General features: G+C 37.6%; 1 protein-coding gene across 1 annotated transcript in view; it reads right to left on the bottom strand.

Moving 5' to 3' along the window:
* THADA (Thyroid adenoma-associated protein homolog) overlaps positions 1-22,071 on the bottom strand; it is a 139,928-nt gene that overhangs the window by 91,831 nt on the left and 26,026 nt on the right. Inside the window, exons 5-8 of the mRNA XM_067155258.2 lie at positions 9,757-10,060; positions 7,943-8,145; positions 7,364-7,710; positions 3,192-3,373 (exon numbers count right to left, since the gene is read on the bottom strand). Coding sequence (XP_067011359.2) covers positions 3,192-3,373; positions 7,364-7,710; positions 7,943-8,145; positions 9,757-10,060 — 1,036 coding nt within the window. The remainder of the gene's footprint in view (positions 1-3,191; positions 3,374-7,363; positions 7,711-7,942; positions 8,146-9,756; positions 10,061-22,071) is intronic.

Genomic DNA, 22,071 nt, shown 5'->3' on the forward strand with positions numbered 1-22,071 from the left:
GAAACTCACACATTTGAGTTTCGATTTGAGTCGGTCGAAGTTTAATCATGTTCAAAATGGGGACAAAGTCATTCTCTAGCAGATGGCGGAGTGTAACCCCTAAATAACTCATGGTCGAAAAGTGTGACCAGAAAAAATAACCCACTAGTCCAAAATATAAGGCTTTATTGTTTTAGAAAGAGTGTGATCTGCAATAATAAGTCAATACTTTTATGGGCCCCGTGCAAATGTTTTTATATTTGCTGTCTGGTGTTTTTCACACATTTTAATACTCTCCTCGCATGTTTAGAAAGGGCCCACACATACATGACGTTAAATGCACCCATGTCAAAAAAAAATATCCCAGCTGGACAATCTTCATTCATGAACAGCGAAACCTCGTTAGTGCGTTCCTCATTAACATGTTTTCCCACTTACCATGTCATAAATTCAAAGTCCCGATTCTAATTGTATTAAATCTATATAAAAAACCTCACTTATTGCATCACAAACTTTTGCTCTTACTGCTTAATATGATCAAATTTTTCCTAGCCCTGAAAATGTTGTCATCCCTTGTGAAAGAAACGTGATTTCTCCAGTAAGAGTTGTCGCCACAGTTGCATGATAATGGGAAAAGGCCTTGAATTGCTGAACTTCATAGGAGCAAGCCGTTAGCCTCAGGACTGTTCAGTTTTGCTTGCCGGTTAGCAGTAATCTTGCTAAATAACCCAGTCAACCTGTTTGTGCTTGTATTTCGCATTCCATTTAGAAATGAGAAATTGATTTCGTGTTGAATGGTACAGTGAAGGGTAGTGAGTATTAGTCGCGTGATACGGTAGCCTCTGGATTATTTTTGTTATTAACAAATACACTGCAAATGGGAAATATCCCGGTGGCAATGGTCACTTACAGTAATGTAATAATAAAGTAGAGTTAACATAATTACCCAATTATTGTGTGAAATTGACTAGCGAAGTGCATACTGGTCTTGTCATAGCCTAGTTATAGATATGGGAAAAGTCGTGAAATTCCTTACTTATGAAGACAAAATTAAAATCCGTCAGAAAGTGGACTGGTGTCCGCATCTTGTAGCACGCAGAGGTCGCGAATGTTGAACCCGCACTTTTGAGTTTCGACTCAATCATTCAAATAGGTCAAAGTTTATTCAAAATGGCGGTCAAAGTCAATCTCCTGATTCCTCCCAGTCGCACATGGTCAAGTGTAACCTTCAATTCATTGTCCAAGAGTGTGACCAGAAAATAATGTTTAAAGTAACCCACTGCTCCGAAATAAAAGGCTTCTACTAACATTTGTTTTAGAAAGAGTGTAATCTGCAATAATCCTTTGATATTTTTATTGCCCCAGTGCACATGTTTCCACATTTTTTGTTTGGTGTTTTTTACAACTTTCAGTGTACTTGTTATGTTATAAGCCCCAGCAGAAAAGGTTTCCATATTTGTTCTCTCATGTTTTTTCACACCTTTTGATACTTTCCTCTCATCTTTAGAAGTGGTAGATTTAGTTTACACTGTACCCGCGGATACACGAAGTAAAATGCCCTCATGTCAGAAAAAAATCGTATTTAGTGTTTCCATATCCTTGTTCGATAGCTTTTATTTGTATATTCAGTAGTACGTTTTCTCGCTTAACACATTCCTTTTTGTTTTCCCCTGCAGAAACGTCTTAACGAGGTTTTACTGCACTTGGGAGGTGTAATCACAGAAGATGAGGAGACTGAAAAGAGAGTACAACAAGCAAATGGTTTCTAACAGAGTGTAAGGTGAATATTGTGGAACCAAGAACTTTCAAGGAAATGAAAAGAAGTTCTGTATCCGATCTATTACATACAGATATTGACATATGCAGCAGATACATGTACAAAAACATAACAAAATGAGACAGTAGAACTCAGGCAGCTGAGATAAAATTTCTTAGAGGTATTGTAGGGAAAACAAGATAAGAAAGAATGAGAAATGGAGAGCTTAGAAAGAGGATAAGAGTTTCAAAACAGCAGGACAGATTAGAAACAAGCAAGTTGAAATGGTATGGACAAATGATGCAAACAGGAGAAGACCAACAAGGGAAGGGCGCCTACCGGGGAATGCACACTCGTTAGATGAGCCAAGAATAACACAATGGCCAAAATACTTCTTTCGGAAATTAATTCGTGTGACCTACAGAAAGCGTTAAAGTTCATATCTTTGAATTGGCGTGTTCTGCTACAACGCAGTACTGCAACGCATGCTCGGTTCATATTCGAGAGGCTGCTACTCCGTACCCTGCCCACAACTCGCACTACCCAACAGCTGATTTAAGACCACGCTGACATACGCTTAAAAAGGAAGGCTGCTTAATATTGGAGAAGTGGTAAGCAGGACCCGCTTTTGTTTCGTCGGTGAAACAAAAATTCCATTCTGTCAAAAGCAAAAAAATTTATATTTGTGGGAAAAGCATGTAAAAAAAAAACAGTGGGACACACCATGACAATTTCAGAACAATAGCATGTACTGTCAGAAAAAATTGATTTTTTTCCCATCAAAATAAATAAATCACGATGTGACCATCCAGTAATGGGCTATGCAAGTTGTTCATGAAAAACAATGCGTGGGGTTTAAAGCACGTCACATGTGGGTATGTAACTTTAAGAAGCAGAATGATATTGTGTCACGGAAAATAACGCCTGTAACGACGTAAAAGCAGACCAATAAAGCAGAAACTATGGCAGCAGCAGAAATATTTGTAGATGTCACATGATGAGTAAACCCAACACACGCCGCAGTCCTGCGTAGCCAAGCATGCCAATTCAAACATGTGAACGCTTTCTGTAGGTTGCATACGTTAATTTCCGAATAAATGTTTTGGTCGTGTTATTCTGGGGTCATTTAACGTGTGTGTAAAATTTACGTAAGATCCATGATTTCCCGGTACGTGCCCTTCCCTTGTGAGTTCAAAACCAACAGAAAAGAGACCACAAGGAAATCCTTGAAAGATGTGGGTGAATACAGGGGAAGAAAGCATAGAGAAGTGAGGAGGAAGCAGAAAACCAGTGGTGGAGAGACAGGCAAGACTGGAAGTCTTTGATTCACAACTCGACGGAGGAGAGAACAGGAACTCGAGGAGAAGAGAAGATACCGAGTCCTAAGGGCTACATTTGTTGAGAGGCTGCAGTATATTTAAACAATTCTTTTTTAATCATCCCAAATTCAACTTACATGAGTCATAAGGCCAGCATCTTCCAACATACTTAACAATTTGGACACCAGATCAGGAACTAACTTCAGAAGGTTCTGACAACCAACCTCGGCTGCAAGCGTTGATAGGGCAGTGTAACAACACTTCCTGTAAGGTGGAATGCTGATGGCAGCATTTGTGATGGTCTCCAAGATACCTGAATCTGTAAACAAGAACACATTTATCTGAGACAAGAGGGAATCTTTTCTATAAGAGTACAGAATGTCATATTGAGCAATATGTACCAATGAAGAGGAAAGAGAAGATGGATAGAGCATGTGGCTAAAATCAGGGGAGTGGCAAGGAAGGATGGAGATCAAATACAAGTAGCAGAAATTACATTTCTCAAACATACGCTCTGAAATCTCTCAAAATAATCAAGGGTACTACCATTTTAGGAGGACTCTTAGTACACAAAATTATGCTGATGTTGACAGTTGACCTGTCTCCCTAAAGAAGTCGTCCTCAAACATTTTCCATCTCAGCACCTGACGTGATTAGTTGAACGTACTGCCAACTGTAAACTGTGTAAAGACTTATAAAGGCAATTCATATGTAGAAGAATGCTCCTTCTGGTTGTGGAAAGTTTGTCAGCCACTCACACGTCTCTATGATGCAATCCAACAGATTTTAACCAGGTGTCAAATGTTCGAGAGGGGTCGCATAATTAGAAAGACAAGGGTTGGTCATATCGATGAACTCCCCGTCAACTACGGTGTTCTGACCAAACTGTTAGGCTCATTTACAAAGAAAATTAAATTTAAACATAACACAAATATAAAACCTAGATGCTATGTAAAGTAATGGAACCGTTCACAATGGATTACACAAATGTAAAAATAAACATTCAATTAAACATTAACATAGGAGGGCCCAAGCTTTTACAGTAAAGTTAACGCAAACTGCAAGAAATCAGCCTATTAGAACTTACTGCTGTTCATATGTTGACAGTTGCAAAATGGCAGCGTCAAATGAAAGAGCTGGTTGCAGTTTATCAGACCCATTTCTGCTTTTATGACAAGAAAAAGAGCTCAAAGATGCAGCATTGAAAGATAATGGATGGGCACCAATTAACATGAATTAAACTGTGAAGGATTCGCATCTTAGTTACCTAGCCGGACTACTTCAGCCACATAAAGGACAGACTGAAACCTACATGAAGGACTCCCGACATTTCATCCAGCTCCTTAAGGACCAATCAATTGAAAGTATGGACTTATTAGTAAGTTTTGACGTCACGTCACTTTTCACCAAGGTGCCGCTAACAGAAGTATTTCCGCTATTAGACCAGAAACTTCCAGAAGACCTATCAACACTAGCTAAAGAATGCCTTAATGCCACTTATTTCTATTTCAACGGGGAGTTCTATGAACAGGCAGAAGGAGTGGGGTCGCCACTCTCTCCAATAATAGCAAACATCTATATGGAACACTTCGAACAGAAAGCCTTAGCCACATCTACCCTGAAACCGAAATGTTTTCTCCGTTTTGTGGACGACACATTAACCCACAGCTAATTCTCGACCATCTCAACTCTATTCACGTAAATATTCAGTTCGCCATGGAAATCGAAGTAGACGGAAAACTACCATTCCTGGATGTCCTAGTAAAACGCAACTCCAATGGGACTCTGAGTCACGCAGTATACAGGAAACCCACACACACAGACAGGTACCTACACGCCTCGTCTCATCATCACCCATCACAAAAGCAGGCTGTACTAACATCACTGGTGAACAGGGCCATAGCGATATCAGACGCAGAGCACCTCGAGGAAGAGAAAAAACACCTCACAAGAACACTCAGGAAAAATGGCTACTCACTCAATAACATCCGACAAGTCCTTAAAAAATCAGAAGAGCACAAAGAAAGGGCCGCCATAGGAGAAAAAATGGGAAAGAAGAACTGACCCGCCCGAAAACAGCGATACTGCCATACATTAAAAATGCGGTTCATCGGGTACCTATATCATTCGGTGTGATTCATGATGAACCAGCAGTTTTAGACGTATTTCAGTGCTTCTTTTCATGAGAAATTATGGAGCATATAGCAGTTGAAACAAACAAGTACTTTGTATTTGTTACGCAAACAATGCCACCGTCTCCAAATTCAAGGCTACATAAATGGAGGGAAACCACACCTGAAGAACTGTACGTCTTTTTCGCCGTGACAATGCTTATGGCAAGAATGAAGAAACTTACAATTTTTGAATACTGGTCAACTGATCCTCTAATATTGACCCCGCAGTTCTCGGAATTCATGTCTAGAGACGTATATAAAATAAGGCCTGTAATTGACCATCTCAGAAACAAGTTCAGAGAAACGTTTACTCCGTTTGAAAACATTTGCATTGATGAAAGTTTGACGCTTTTCAAAGGCAGGCTTTCATTCATACAGTTTATCCCATCTAAGAGACACAAATTTGGAACAAAGACATTTGTTATCTGTGATTGTGAGACCGGATATGTGCTAGATTTTATTGTTTACACAGGGTCAACTACAGAAATAATTTCTGAACGTGAATTTGGGGTATCAGGTGCAGCTGTCTTGACGCTAATTGAAAGGTGATGCTGATGATGATGATGCTTGTTGTTTAAAGGGGCCTAACATCGAGGTCATCGGCCCCTACTAATTGAAAGGTACTTGCAGAAAGGACATACATTGTGGATAGATAACTGGTATGCAAGTCCACAACTGTACTATCACCTACACAAAAACAAAACCAGCACATGTGGTACCGTTAGAAAAAACAGGAGGGGTATGCCGAAATTTATTACAAAATTCAAGAAAGGACAAACTGAATCAAAAGCGACAGATAACATGATTTGTAATAGATAAGAAAAATTTTTCTTATCTATTACATTGAATCCAATCAATACGGAATATGAAACTTATAGATAACATGATTGCCATCAGGTGGTTAGATCGTAGGGATGTTGACCACGCGACATACAGACAACATGATACCTACAGGGAAGACGGACAGACAGACAAGACTGCCTGTAGAGAAACCCCATTGTGTTATTGACTATAATAAGTATATGGGTCCTGTTGACCGGTCAGACATGATGATCAGTTCTATAGAGTGTGTGCGGATGTCAATGAAATGGTACCGAAAGTTCTTTTTCCACCAGCTGGATATCACTGTTCTAAATTCTCATGCCCTCTTCAATGTCAAAACTGGACAGAACATATCTCTAGCAGATTTCCAGCTACACCTTATAAGGGAACTCATCCAGAAGTACCACGTATCTAGACAAACCAGTAAAAGAGGACGTCCTACATCTGGTGACCAACCACTCAGACTGACGGAGAGATATTTCCCATCCCCTGTACAACCTACTCCAAAGAAGAAATTTCCTACAAGATGCTGCCATGTCTGCTCCAAAACAACAACTGGCGAAAAGAAGAGGCGTGAAACCTGGTACATGTGCATCAAATGTGACATGGCCCTCTGTGTTCACCCCTGTTTTGAAGTATATCACACATTAGTGAAGTTTTGAAGACGGGCTCATTGGAGTGTCTGTTGTAAATTATGAAACAATTTGGTGTGAATTAGGCGAGTTGATATTTTAGAACTTGGTGTTTTCACTACATTTCTTATTTTGGCCAACCCTGACTTAAATTTAATTTTTGTTACATTACTGTAATAGTGAAATGTTCTTTGATTGCTTTTTATTAGGAAATAATTAGTCATTACCGATCTATTCAAGGCGATGACCAGTGAGTACTTTGACTATTATGGACAACCCTGATTTGAAAAATAGCTAAAATCTCCCACATTCGTAATTATTGAAAGAGCGTTGTGCAATTTGGTGAGAATTTAGCACTTGTGGAAGAGGAATATATAACTTTTTATAGGAAAGTGTATTTTTGGCTCACATGGACAACCCTGATTTTTTTTCTGTTGTTAATTTTTGTGGAAAAAATAAAACTGAAAGCTGTTCTGGAATTAATTGCCAGTTCATGTGAAATATCTTGCACAATTTTCATATTTTTCATGTATTTTGAGGCATTAAATTCTTAAAAAATAATTTATCACAGAGGGTTCGGATAGTCGCTCACAATATTAGCAGCGGAAAGGTAAAAAGAACCTCATCATATACTTGATTCAATATGCTATAACTGACATCACTGGGTTAAAAATATCTCACCACTACTTTTGAAATGTATTCCCAGCATTACAAGATTTTGCAACATGGTTCTGGCTGCATGTCTCACGCTGTCCATGTAATGTTCAAGATGGGTCCAAACAAACTGCAGAGCATCGTTCAGAATATTCTTAACAGTAGTTCTGAGTGTATCTGCTGACAGTCCCTCCTCATTTTGCTGGAGTGGACTCGTGGGTAAAGCAATGCCAGCGTGATCCAACAAACTGACGTAACCGGCCGAGGACCTTATGGTTTCCCCATTCAATCGCTGAACAGCACTGCATATAGAGCGGGTCAGAAGTTGCAAGGAACGACTGACAGCAAGAACTAAACTGGACTCTGATGTGTTCCTGTAAAAAAGAAAGAAGTTTCAGAATATATACAGGGCATAATTTTTTCTCTGCAACACTGCAATTCCCTGCCTGGCTGGAAAATGAAAACACATTTCTTTGAACTGAAGGGTGGTGTGCTGAGCTAAACATAACAAAATTTTAAATGTTCAGTTTGGAATGTTAAAATGCTATAAACCACAAAATCTTACTCATAACTTCATCAAATAAAGGAATTGAAAAAATTTCTTACCTTTTTCCTATTGCCAAGAACTGGTAGAAGAGTAACTCAACAACAGTGTGACTAGAGGCCGAAACTCGCTGGCTTAACTTATTCATGGGCAAGGCACTCAATAGACCGCTACAGAGGCAGAGTCGAGACACATCAGATGATACAGTAACAGAATGATACGGTGCATCAGGTTCCTGTATATCCATGGTGACTTGACACAACAACTAGGATAAAACACAACCAATGGCATATCATTTAAAATGTAATCAAACAAGACCTTTCACTTACAAAGAATAACTATATAACAAACTCTAACCTTTGCAAGTTATGAATCTCATTCCGTATTGACGGTTATCACTTTACAAAAGAAAATATTTATAAAATCCTCCTTCAATACAATTCAAGTCATCTGTTAGATGTAAAGTGAAAACTCTAACCTAACAATCCAACCCATATCACCATAAATATCAACCACCAGACGGTTCACTAAACAAAATTACATTATGGAATTATAAGCAATGGAAGAAACAAAGAAGTCAAATCAAGTCGGTGGTAATAAGGTGGAAACCGATTATGTGAACAACAAAAAATAGAATTTTCGGTTTTAATGCTAGAATGGTAGATTTTGCGACGAAGAGTATGATAGCAAAGCCCAGTACGGTATGACTCTGGTGCCCACAGAATATGCTGTTTCCAAAATAAAGATTCCGATATGGTTGGTGTTTGTGGCATAATACCTGCCTTCTTCATACAATTCTGGAAGAAGTTCGAGCTGCCTATGAACAGCATTGAAAGAATAGTTACCACCACCATCCTGAGAGCTCATTTTTTTCGGGCTTCCATAATTTAAAAAAAAACAACGTTCTATATGATAAAATATTCTGTATCCTGATGCACTATACCTTGTCCATTGTGGCAAACTGTAATTGTGGGAAGTCGTTGATTCATTCAATAAATATATATATTGAGGCAACTGAATGATTTGTTCCCTGAACTTGCCGAATAAATAAGAATAAAACTTGTTCCTTCTTTTTATTACATTCACAGATGTATGCCACTTCAATTTAGAAGTCAATGAAATAATAATATGAATTTCGGCAAGTTCGCCAACTTTTAAAAGTGCCTCCTGAAAGATCAAGTTCTTTGACATATTGGGTTCTGTCTTAGTACCACAGAAGTAATATACACAGAGGAACAGGATAAAGACAGGAGAAAAGACAGGTCTGTGTGGGAGGAAGGAGTAACACAAAGAGGAGACAAGAATAAATATGGAAACACAATAGACCAAAGTCCATCTCCACATCCTCATATAGAATTATATCTTCACATAATTGGGCTTTTTCCCCAATTCTGTCAATTTTAACACACTTTTTTTTTAATTCGACGATTCGACTACGAATGAATGAACATTTTTAACATACGTTTTTTATCCACAGCAACATCATAGAAACATTATAATATCCTCAACTTCAAGTTTTTGGATAATATTTTAAAACTCTGCTCAACATTGTGCATGTGCGCTCCAATTATTTATTTAATTATTTATTTGTGAATTGGACCCTAAGGAAGTTCTTTAGATTTCAACGTGTTTTTATGACATGCAACTCATGTCAACTATTTTAAGTGTATTTTAAGGCAAATGTTATGTTAAATATGTGTTAGTCCAGATACCTGTTTGATTTATTTCTTTTGAACTTATGATGATTCCAAGAGAATCAAAACCAGTCTTCATTGAATAAATGTTACACATTATATAAAGTGTTGAATGGTGGAACATCCCTCTAACGTCAACACGGAAATGAAATTTATAAATTATGATAATTAGACATACTCACTCTAGTCCATCCTTCATCTTCATCTACAAGTACTGCCAGCAGAACAATCATTAAACCACAATTTGATTTAGTGTCCATCGGCAGGTCTTGGTAAGATATTAGAAAAGCAGCAGGCTTGAATATCTGTGAGAGAACAGTCTTGTCTGCAGGATTATCGACAATCCTGGATCCATCTTCTGCCCGATTCAAGTCTCCCGCAGGCTTTGCACCCTGCTGACATTTTTGAAGAATAGCAACAGTGACACGGATGGCAGCGTGGATGAATTGGTAGACTTCCATCTTCTTAGCAGGGGACAGTTCCGACCTATCAACATTTTTTCCACGATTAAAAAAAAAGTCACAATGGTAATCTACAGGGTGGCTATAAGGGAATATGGCATTTAATACAAACATAGAGCACACAACAGCACAGTCCCAAACTACAGAAAATGATCCACATATCCACCACCATTCTCAACACACTTCCAGACACAATTTACCACGTTCCTTTGATTTGAGGATCCAGAACAACTGCTGCAATGGTTATCCTTTTCCACAGATGATCCGCATTCCATAATTTACAGTGTACACCAGAGCTTTCAAAATCCCCCATTCGGAGAAATCCACGGGATACAGGTCAGATGACCATACTGCCCTTTCTTCCAATCCAGTATCCTGGAAACAGCTTTGGTATGTGGAGGCTTATGTTGGAAACCATTCAGCTGATTTCACAAAGGGTCGATTCACACATTTCCTGGATGTCAAGTAATCAGCTTCATGGTCCGTACCAAAATTTCTGATCAAAAGAATTCTATAATAAATAAGACTTTCCACCTTTTTGATACAGGGCAATGAAGATGTGGAGACTCGCTCCTGAAGTGGAGAGTGCAATCCTCACCCACTAGTGACTGCAGCACACCAGACCATTCAACATAATTTACAGCGCCCGGTAATGACAATATAGTGTTTTACCCTCCAAGTAAATTAATCGTAAAATGTGCGGAAAATGTCGGAGATTAGTGAAAAATGGAATGTTGTGTGATTCATGTGATCGATGGTGGCATTGTAAGTGCAGAAATTGCCCTAGAGACATAAAAACTAATGAAAATGTTGACTGGATTTGAGAGCAGTGTGTTCGGAATGCTGTAGTTGGCGACGGCATTGACGATGAAGCACCGAAAATAAACGATGAGGAATACAAAAGTGCATTAGAAATTATAAACATTCTACAAAAGGACAATGAGGCTCTTAAAGTAGAAAATCAAGAATTAAAAGAAAGACTGTGATCGCTAGAATTCAGGACTGACCCTTCTTCGAGTGATATACTGGTACCAGTAACAAACTCGAGCACGTGGTGTCAAGTAGTTCGTGGTTGACCGGCTAAGAAGAAATCTACAGCTGAATTTCCGGAAATAAACGTCAGAAATAGGTTTTCTGCCCTAAATAATTTAATTTTGGAAGAAAGTGATCGCGCGCATGAAACAAAATCATTGCGAACCACTGCTGTTGCCATGCCAAGGTTAAAAATTAGGCATAGATTTCAGAATCATGGTCCAGCTAGGCCTAAATCAGCAAAGGTAGCTGTGTTTGGTGATAGCCAAGGAAGGGGAATTGCGGGAGTGATAAACAACGAGAATATAGCAGCAACCGGAGAAATATATCCAGGAGCTTCTATCAGCAATGTCCTGGAAAACGTAGAAGCAGCAACTAGGAACTTCAGGAGCGGCGATGCAGTGCTTATCATCAGTGGTACGAACGACGTAGCTCATGACGACGCCAAGAATGTAAGGTTACAACTTAAATATACACTAGGGAAGCTGACTCACACTAATGTCTTTGTAGTGAACGTGCCCCACAGGCATGATTTGAGTAGAGACTCGTATGTGAACATTGAAGTAGATGAAGTCAATACAGATATTGTTAAAAATTTTTAACATTTTTGGAAAACTCAGGTTATTGAATGCAGCAGTTTCGAGAGACACTGTTACACAAAACATGGCCTCCATCTAAACAATTCAGGTAAACAAAAGATTGCTAATATTGTTCTCGATTTTATTCATCATAAGATATGTACTTTGAAAAATGCAACTCCCTTAGCTTATAATACCCACCAAGAAAACTAGTAGGAGCCAGATGTTCTTCAAGCTGGCTCAGTCAACTAGAAAATGTTATGAATTTTAAGAGGCCATGTAAACCAAAACTAGCATCTGTGACCAAATCAGATCAATCACCAAATCAAACCATTATCAAAGACACTTTAGTAAGTAGCCAAACTCAGGTATGTTATTCTCCTATTCATAAAATACCAGTACATGAAACATCAGGTCAGGAATCTCCACCAGTAATGAGTAATACAAAAAGCAGTTGCATAATTGTTAATTATGGCATCCAAAAGGATAGCAATCTCTCAATTTATTGCAAATGAATATCCTTTGCATTAGAAATAAGTTGTTAGAAGTAGAACACTTTTGCCAAACCGAGAAAGTTGATATGATTTGTGTATTGGAGCATTGGCTTTCTGAAAATCAAGTAGAATTTTTGTGCCCCGTGGATACACTGTCGCAGATATATTTTGTAGGAGTAAAAAGAAAAATGGGGGAGCTGGGATTTTAGTTAGAGAGTGTTCTAAATTTGTAGAGATTCATTTAAGTCAATATTGTCAATATTGTGTGGAATTAGAGGGAGAATTTAGTTGTGTTAAGCTGGTTGATCAGAATTTGATAATTGTTAGTTTGTATAAATCTCCAAATGTCAATGCTTATATATTTCTTAAGAATTTTGAATTAGTAATAGAAAAATTTTGAAGTTTAAGGCCAAAGTTGCTGTTTGTGGGGATTTCAACATAGACATGGCATATTCATATGGGCAGATATCTAGAAATTTTCTGAATTTACTAAGAACTCTAAATTTAACTTGCACAAACAAGCTACCTACATGTAATAATCCATGCTTGGATAATATTATTGTAAATTTTTCAAGAGATTTGTATAAACTTAGACTTGATGGTGGGGGTTTTGCAGATCATGACCCCTTACTTATATCATTATATCTTAAGCAGCCTGACATAATTTACAATGACGAACCTGTTCTGATGTGGGTAAAAAGTCAGGGCGATGATTATATTAACATATTTATTGAAAATCTGAAACAAATTAACTGGGACTTTGTATTTGAATTTCAAATGGGAGAAAATGATAATGAAACTGTATTTGAAAACTTTTTAGATAAATTGGTTGAACTGTGGCATTTATGTTCACCACTGGTAAAAATTAGTCGTAATAGTAACCTTAAAAGCAAGAAGTTGAACTGGTATACTGATGAATTGACTCAGTTTAGAGAAAGAATGCTTTTGCTGTATAGAATTTATAAAAACTCTTGTCAAGGAGGAACCGAGCAGCATAGAGTGTATAAAGCTTATCTTAATTGTAAAAAGTTATATAAAAGAAAACTTATCCATGCCAAAACTTTAGCTTGTGAAAAATATATTGAGAATGCACCCAACAAATGCAGGGCGGCATGGGGTGTTATAGTACAAGAAAACGTCCCTACTCGTACTCAAGACACATTTCTCGATCCTGAAGAACTGAATAATTATTTCTTAAACTCTGTAAAAGAAATCAGAGATCAAATTAAGGCAACAGGTACAGCTGAGAGTGACTTTCCTCACAATCAACCCCCCTGCCGAAACACTTTCCACTGGGTTGGAATCACATCTGATGACGTAATTAAAGTTAGCTTAAAATTATCAAACTCTAAGAGTGGCGTGCACCATCTTAGAGTAAATTACTCCGGAAGTAGCGTCTACTAAAGAAGTCCATACTACAGAAGTAAACTACTACGGTAGTTATTTACTCTGGAAGTAACGTTGGAGAGCTGAAGTACAATTTACTCTTTTAGTTACTACTACAGAAGTAGCGCTCGTTACTCGCGGAGTAGTGTTGTGTTCTTTAAAGAAATCAAAATGGATAAGGTTATGTGCAATAGGAAACGGGAGAAAAACGTAAGCGAAAAAGATAATTGCTTGTTAGTAGAGATAATGAGGATGTATGCGAAGGATGTAGAGTGTAAGAAACACGATGTAAAGATGCTGGATAAAAAAAGAAATGCATGGAAAGCCGTGACAGAAGAATTCAATGCTTCGAGTGATGGTAAACGCACTGAAGAACAAATTAAAATTCTGTGGAAGGACCTAAAAGCGAAGGCTAAGAAGCAGAAAGCCACGGACACTCAGGAAAAAATTAAAACTGGTGGTGGTCCACAAACAACGCACGATGGTATATCAAAAATAATTACTGAAATAATGCCACAGGTTTTCGGTGGTATTAATTCAGTTCATGAGATGATGATGAGATAGCAGGTAATCACATGGAAGACGACAATAATAATAATAATAATAATAATAATAATAATAATAATAATAATAATAATAATAATAATAATAATAATAATAATAATAATAATAATAATAATAATAATAACAAGCCTATACACGGAGCTGATGACACTTACGCTGATAATATGTATAATGATAAAGAAGTGGGCCCAAGTCTAGACATTCCGGTGGATCATGACGTTGAAATTTCTATCACTGATACTGCTGGAAGTCCGAAAGTTGGTAAGTGTAAAATTAACTCTTATTCGATAAGAAAATATTGTTGAAATTGTTCATAAACCTCTTAAGTGTACGTGCTGACATTCTTATGGCTATGCTGTGGTAAAGACAAATACTGTATTATGTTGTATTACAGATCTTGGAAGTACTGAGAGAATTAGAAGACGCCCTAGCAGACAGGACAGTGAGATACATAAGCGGCACGAAGAGCTACATAAGATGCGTCTGGACTTCCTTCGCATAGAACATGAAGAGAAGATGTCAATAATGAAGAGAGAGAGAGAGAGAGAGAGAGAGAGAAATGCAAGAGGAAGTACACAAAATGAAAATAGACGTTTTAGAAGTACTAAAGAACAAAATATGCTCAATGCCCGCAGAAAACTCAGTCCACTTTGTGACTTACTTAGATCACGCGAGTGAAGTATGTGAAGTTGTATCTGAAACGGCGGATTGAAATTTCGAACAATGTGTAAATATTTTCACCCTATATTGTTTACCAGTTTTGTCAGTAATTTCATATAAAGTATGTTTATTTACAGTTTAAATATTATTATATTATTTAGTTCACATTTTATTTAGTTTAATTTAGGGCAAAATGTTCTCATAATACTGTCTTTATTCACAAGGGAACATGGAAAAATGCACTAGGCCTAACTGGTTTTCACATTCATGAAAAGTAATCATTTATAATAGCTCGCCGAATGGCATTTCCTGCTATATTTTCTTCGTGATTCACAAAATGAATGTTTTAGTTGTTACTGAACAAGTCTCTTTCTTCATACATATCGCCTACATCCAGAGCGAAATTGTAGAGGACTGCCCTAGCTACTATTGCATTGCCGCATGCTGTAGGCGTGAAGCGCATTTCCTTTTCAAGGATTTGGAATATTTTTTTCCACACTCCAAAAGTGCGTTCCACAACATTGCGGGTTTTTGCATGAGCAGTGTTGTACCGGTGTTCAGCGGGTGTATTTGGTTGTAGGAATGGTGTTATGAGGAATTTCGTACAGGCATAACCCTTATCTCCCACTAACATTCCATTATATAAACCATTCTCAACGTTCGCTGCAACAGAACTATTGTCCCATATTCGTGCATCGTGCGTAGAACCAGGCCATCGGCAAACAATATTCATGACCTTCATACTTGCATCACAAATAACTTGTGTGTTTATAGAAAAATACCCCTTCCGATTTCTGAAAAGTTTGCCATTGTCACCGGGAGGGCACAAAATGGGAACATGCATACAATTAATTGCACCCACGATGTGTGGGAAACCTGCCAACGTGAAGGATTTCCTTTTATTTTCAGAACATTCGTCATTTGCAGGCATATGTATGTACCTCCCTCTTAACCTCACTATTGCTCTAACCACGCGATGAAAGATACGGCCAGCAGTCGTGCGGTGAACGTTTATTAGATCACCGGCAACTAACTGAAATGTTCCAGTACGAAACACTCGCAGGGCACACAACAACTGTAATTTGGGAGATACAGCTGAATTTCTGTCTGAATTTTGTTGTAAATTATCTATAAGTAGATTTAGAAGGAAGGTAAAGGATTCCTTCCTAAGGCCAAAACGTTCCTTAAACTCTCTCTCCGTGTACATATCATACGGATCTCACCTTTCACGCACTGTACGCACTATTATATTCCTGTCGTTTTCTTCGTTGAGATCGTCAATATAATCCAAGTAATCCATAACCAAGTTTGAAACGTCTTCCTCTCGTATACGATACGGTATTCAATTAGTCAACAAGTCTGATCCTAGCTTACTCCACGCACAATGTGAGAGTAAATTCTAACCTATATTCGTGCGTTATTTACTTCTTTAGTAATATACTACAAGATGGTGCTCTTCAACATTTTACTCTTGTAGTAATTTACTCCAGGAGTATCTGAAAGGACTAAAATACTTCGGAAGTAATTTACTCTCGTATGGAAGTCGCCGAATGCTGACTTCAGGAGTACTTTACTACAGAAGTAGAACTTACTCTTGGTTGGTGCATGCCACCCTAAGAGTATGGATTGTTATTGATTATCTAATTACATCATCAAAAGAATAATACATTTGATTTCTGAACCTCTAGCTTTTATTTTTAATAAGTGTTTAGAGTTTGGAGTTTTTCCTGATTTACTTAAAATTTCTAAAGTTATTCCAGTATTTAAAAGTGGGGACAAACAATTTCTTCAGAACTATCGTGCATCTCAACTATTCCAATAATTTCTAGAATATCTGAATCACTTTTGTACAATCAACTTAGCAACTATTTTGAAACTTACAATCTCCTATCTGACAGTCAGTTTGGGTTTGGACAAGGTAAATGTACTACTACTGTTGTTCTTGAAATTGTTAATCAGATATTAACAGCTTTTGAAAACAAGCAGGCCATCTCTTTGGTGTTATGTGATTTAAGTCAAGCTTTTGATTGTATTAATCACGAAATTTTACTTGCAAAGCTTGAGATTTATGGTGTCGAGTATCCCTCACTGAACATTACTAAGTCATACTTAAATAACAGATATCAGTTTGTCTCAATTAAAAATAGATATTCCACTTTGAAGAAATTTATAACTGGCATGCCACAGGGCTCTGTCCTCAGTCCATTTTTATTCATTCAGGCAGTCAATGATTTACCGCAAAATGTCACATCTTATATCCTATGCTGACGATACAATGTTAATTACAAAACACCAGAGCATCTCAGGTTTACATCAGATGTCGCAGGAAGCTCTTGCAACTGCAATGCATTGGTTTTCATCCAATAGGCTCTTGTGCAATCAGGATAAAAATTAATTTCTCACACTAGGATTATTCAAAGATAGTGAAAGTCAATCGGTCAAACTTTTGGGTTTTCATACTGATGCCAAATTGAACTGGGAAACACACATTGATCAGGTTTGTAAAAAAAAAAAAAAAAAAAAAAAAAAATCACGAGTGGCCTATTTGATATGGAAATTGAGGGATTTAGTTAGCAGTGACTACCTAAGGATGGCATATTTTGGTCTCTTCCAGTCACAGATTACTTACGGACTGTTATTATGTGGGGCATTCTTCTTATGTACATAATATTCTTCTAATACAGAAAAAGGTTGTCCGAATAATGTGTAGGGCTGGTGCAACTGACCATTGTTGACCTCTTTTCATAAAGCTTAAAACACTGACAATTTGTATGTTTATATATCTTTGACATATTGTACCCGTAAAAATGTGTTCATATTTTTAAGGCACCTGATATTAAATGAACGAGCATGATTCTTGATCTCGGTTGTGGCTTTATCATTGGAGCTGGTACAGAGAGAGGTATAGTTATCAAATTGAGAGATTATTTTGATAAATTGAGTTTATTGATCATCAAAAGCAAGTTCATATCACCTTCATACAGCAGCGTGGAAATGTCGTGGCTGGTTGGTACCTCCAAGCCCTGGGATGGTGCTGGACATCGACTGGGCTGGGACCACACCTGCTCGGATGAGGAGTTCTGGAACGTCTGGAGGTTCTGGAAGTGTCTCGACGTTCTGGAAGTCTCGACGTTCTGGAATATCTCGAAGATTGGCATGCGTTCCTGGGTTCGATTCGAGACGTAATTCACACCTGAATTTCCTGTACGGCACTCCGAACATTCAGGGCACTGTCTGAACAGATATGACCTTTTAATTATGATTACCGCAAAAACGTTCTAGAATAATCACTCGAAGAACAAGTACTGGTAGAAATGCAAGTTCATAAGGCAAGCTCACTGTAAGTCAGAATGTTCTAGAGGATTACTGTTACTGCAGCCCTAAATGCATAGTTCTGAAGGTTTAAAACATATTGGCAATGAACTGAATAAGTAGCACTCGGAAACTGTCCTGTTGCATTAATAAGCTAAATGAATAGCCATTAAAGAAAGTAATATTTGAAAGAAAAAGTCTGACTTCATAAATTATGGATCACTCAAAATACTGGAAAGTTCTAGGCTTTAGGGAAATGCGATATGCGTATTCCGAATTGTCACAGTCTTTAAGAATCAAAACATAAGTCCCTGTGCAGCACTTAGAAAGCATTGCATATTTCGCAATTAAACGTAATGTTGAATGTCCCCTAAGTTCAATGTTCCAGAAATTGATTCAAAAATATAAGTTCGAATAAGTTCGAAACGTAAGTTCAATGCGATACACAACACACGTGAAAATTCAATCGTCGTCGAATAAGTAAGTCCTTATGTGGCACTTCAAAAAAAAACAAAGTTCCAATGTGTAGAAATAACAAAGTTCCAATGTGCCAAAATGTTAAAGTCCCAACACAACACTCGAAGAAAACAAAGTTCCAACATGTCGAAATATTAAAGTCCCAACACGACACTCGAAGAAAATAAAGTTCCGATGACAATGTTCCAGTACGTCACCTTAAGAAAATAATAAAGTCTTATCGCGACACTTGGCGAAAATAACTAAGTTTCAATGAGACGCTTCAGAAAAAAAAACAAAGTTCTTATATGGCACTTTAAGAAAACATCAAAGTCCAATCACGACACACGAAAGAAAAACAAAGTCCCAATGCTTCAATATGACAAAGTTCCAATATGATGTCCGCAGGAAACAAAGTCCCATTCAGGCACTTCAAGAATATGGCAAAGTCCTGATACAACACTTAGAGAAATACCGAACTTGGATTTCGCAGACTGTCAACTAGAAGTTCGACACACACACACAAGACTTCTCTTGACACCAGTGTCACAGAGACGGCGGAGTGACAGACACTGAATTCGTAGGTCGGGTGGTCTTCCTTTTATTCACGTTCGCATGGAAGTGTCTAGAACTCGGGTACTAACTACCCTTATAACTTCTATAATACTCGGTGGATTTTCTTGAAATCTGAACAGATGATGTCTATTGAAAAGGCTTTTAAGTTGGCAGTGTCAAAATAGCGATAAATTAGCTCCAAAATGTACTTTTGAGGACGAGCTGGATCATTACCATATATGGTAGCGGAGAGCTGGCTTACGGCGGCCACGTCACTCGCTGGGTACGTCACTGCGATCGGCGGGCTGCCTACCTTCCATCTCGCGCGAAGTTCAACAAACATACTTCGGACTTCTGTCGTAGCGGTGTTCCCGGTACAATATGTTTACAACAACATAAATGAATTCAGTACTAGGGAAAACATCCACCTCCATGATACTCGGGGCAAAGCAGACAATGACATCCCAATTCACAGGCTGTCAAAAACTGCTCACTCACATAAAATCAGCTGTTTAAGATTATTTAATAAATTACCACATTCTGCACAGTCCACTCCTTTAAGTAATTTTAAAAGAAAAATGTATGATCGGTTACTAGAAAATCCATTTTTTAATACCTCTGAATTCTTAGAAATGCATAATGTTAGTATTAAGTTTTATTAAAAGGTGTATGTTCATTTAGCTTTAGTAATTGTACCGGGAGGTAAACCCCATCGCCGTGCATTTAAATCTAGCGTCTAAAAGAACTCCTCCACTGGTGAAACAGTGAAATCGAAACTACACCTACTTAGAACTTTACTCAGAAGATGTCACCACAGAAATCTGATGTAATTTTGTTATTGTGAAGTTTCCTGTACTGTGTGAATTTCTGCTTGTTTTGTTTGCCATTCATCAAGAAGTTTGGATATTTTCCCATAGATGACACTACAAAACTATGATCATGCACCCTGGTGTGAAATGAAAAGACTTTCGGTTTAAAGAAGTTTTGTATTCATAAGTTTTCTTACTAATTGATGTTCATTTATTTTTGGGGTTGGCAATATTTATCTTTTCTTTCCGCCAGTTTTGAATCCAACCAATCAATAATTTCTGTAATTAATTTTCTACCAATCAGTCTTCTTCTTCTTCTTCTTCGTTTTTGAGTGTAACTTTTAAATTAACAAATAAAAATGAGAGGGCGTGGCTAGTTTAATCTTGAATGGTCTAGAACTTACCCGAGGGTTTATAAACTGCGGATTTTCACGTCTCTCGGCCAACTGATCGTCATCTTACTGAGTGTGTGTGTCAAGCAGGAGGCCTCTTCGTCAGCTGCTAGAACTTCTACCAGGTGATGGCCACATAACATCTTTCTTTCTTTCTTGCTAGCTCCGCAGTTTAACCCAAAGGGAAGGTCCGAATCATCAATTATGTAACCTTCTTTTCTAAAAATGTAATTTTCTGCCGGCTTATGTAATAACTTCATAAAATCTTTAATTGTAAATCGGGGATAGAGAGTGATATACCCTCTTGAGCTCCCCTTCATCTTGGTTTGAGGTGCCACGCTTTTGTTTCTGCAATGTGTTAAAGTTATTTCCATCCGGGCAACCTCAGTAGTTTGGGATTAGCGCCTGTTTCGTCGGCCAAGTGCCCTATACGTTATTTTTTTTTTGGGGGGGGGGGTGCTCAGTCTTCAACTCCATTCAAATTGTACTTGGGTCGTTTATTTAACCTGTTCTTTTTCACTAAGGCCCTGTAGGTTGGGTACTAGCTACCTCTGTGTTAACGAGATTTCTATTTGTAAATAGGGCCTTGTAAAGCCAAAGATTATTATGTTTTCATGCAATGTTTCCTTGAGTAGGCTTGGAAAACTGAGAGCCTGTTAGCTCTTTTTCAAAGTAAGATTACTGTATGCCTCTTGAAGGCTAGATGTTGTAATTTTAGGAGCAAGTGCTCTTTGAATTAGGGGATTTCTGCCCTTGTATAAATTTGTGCTCTTTTGTAAATGTGAGCTAGGAGCTCAGGAAAAGTTAAGTGAGGACTTGAAGCCCACGATCCGTTTATACCACCAATCTTGTCTTTCCTAGACTTGTTTAATGATTGCTACTTGTACCTGTAAAAGTTGTTAAATTTTGTTAAATTTTGAAAATATAACCTTCAGTTTAGTTTTAAATTCTATTCTCAACATTGTAGTTAGACCCATTCACCCCAGCACCTTCTTTCGTCTCTGCGATCCACGATAAACCACGGAACAGTAATATTAAGTACTAAATTATTATCAGTTGACGAAGTCTATTTCATTGTATATGGTCAATGGCAAATAAAGATTCTTGATTCTTGATTAGGGAAGACTGCAGAAATAGAGCTTACGGAGGAGAGTATAAGGAATTCCTAATAGCAACTCCCAATTCCATCTGACACATCCAAGAAATAGATGTTCGTTTATGATATAATGATGAACTAAATATCACTATAGCATGAACACCTCCTGAACATCTAGACCAATTCATCTACCTTGATAAAATTTGAGTGGCATTGGATTCAAAGTGGTGGCTCCTTTCCCATCTGTAGCTGTGCATCTGTACGGATGTCACAGGACAACATGATTCAATTTTAATATAAAACAAGATTCAACACACTGCAGAGCTGAATATACATATTTTATCCTAATTGTATCCATACGCCTGGCACTCTCTTTAAATTTGGAAAGTGTTTTATTCTATGTATATACTTGAAGACAAAATCTTTTATACATATAATGTGATAACTTTACAAGCAAATCATATCATTCAAGCTCCAAAAACATCAACCAAGTGTACAACTATGAAAATAAGACTTGAACACAGAAGTCAACCGATGAACTGAATAACACGCAAGACACGAATGTTCATGTGCGTGAAGTGTTCCTACATATATTGTTTATATCTTATATGGTACTTACATGTTAGTTTTAAGTGGAGATAGTGTTTTATAAACTAATTTTAAGACCTAAAGCATATCATTATAGACATACAATTGCAATGT

The sequence above is a fragment of the Anabrus simplex genome, chromosome 11, assembly GCF_040414725.1.
Source record: "Anabrus simplex isolate iqAnaSimp1 chromosome 11, ASM4041472v1, whole genome shotgun sequence".
NCBI classification, from domain to species: domain Eukaryota; kingdom Metazoa; phylum Arthropoda; class Insecta; order Orthoptera; family Tettigoniidae; genus Anabrus; species Anabrus simplex.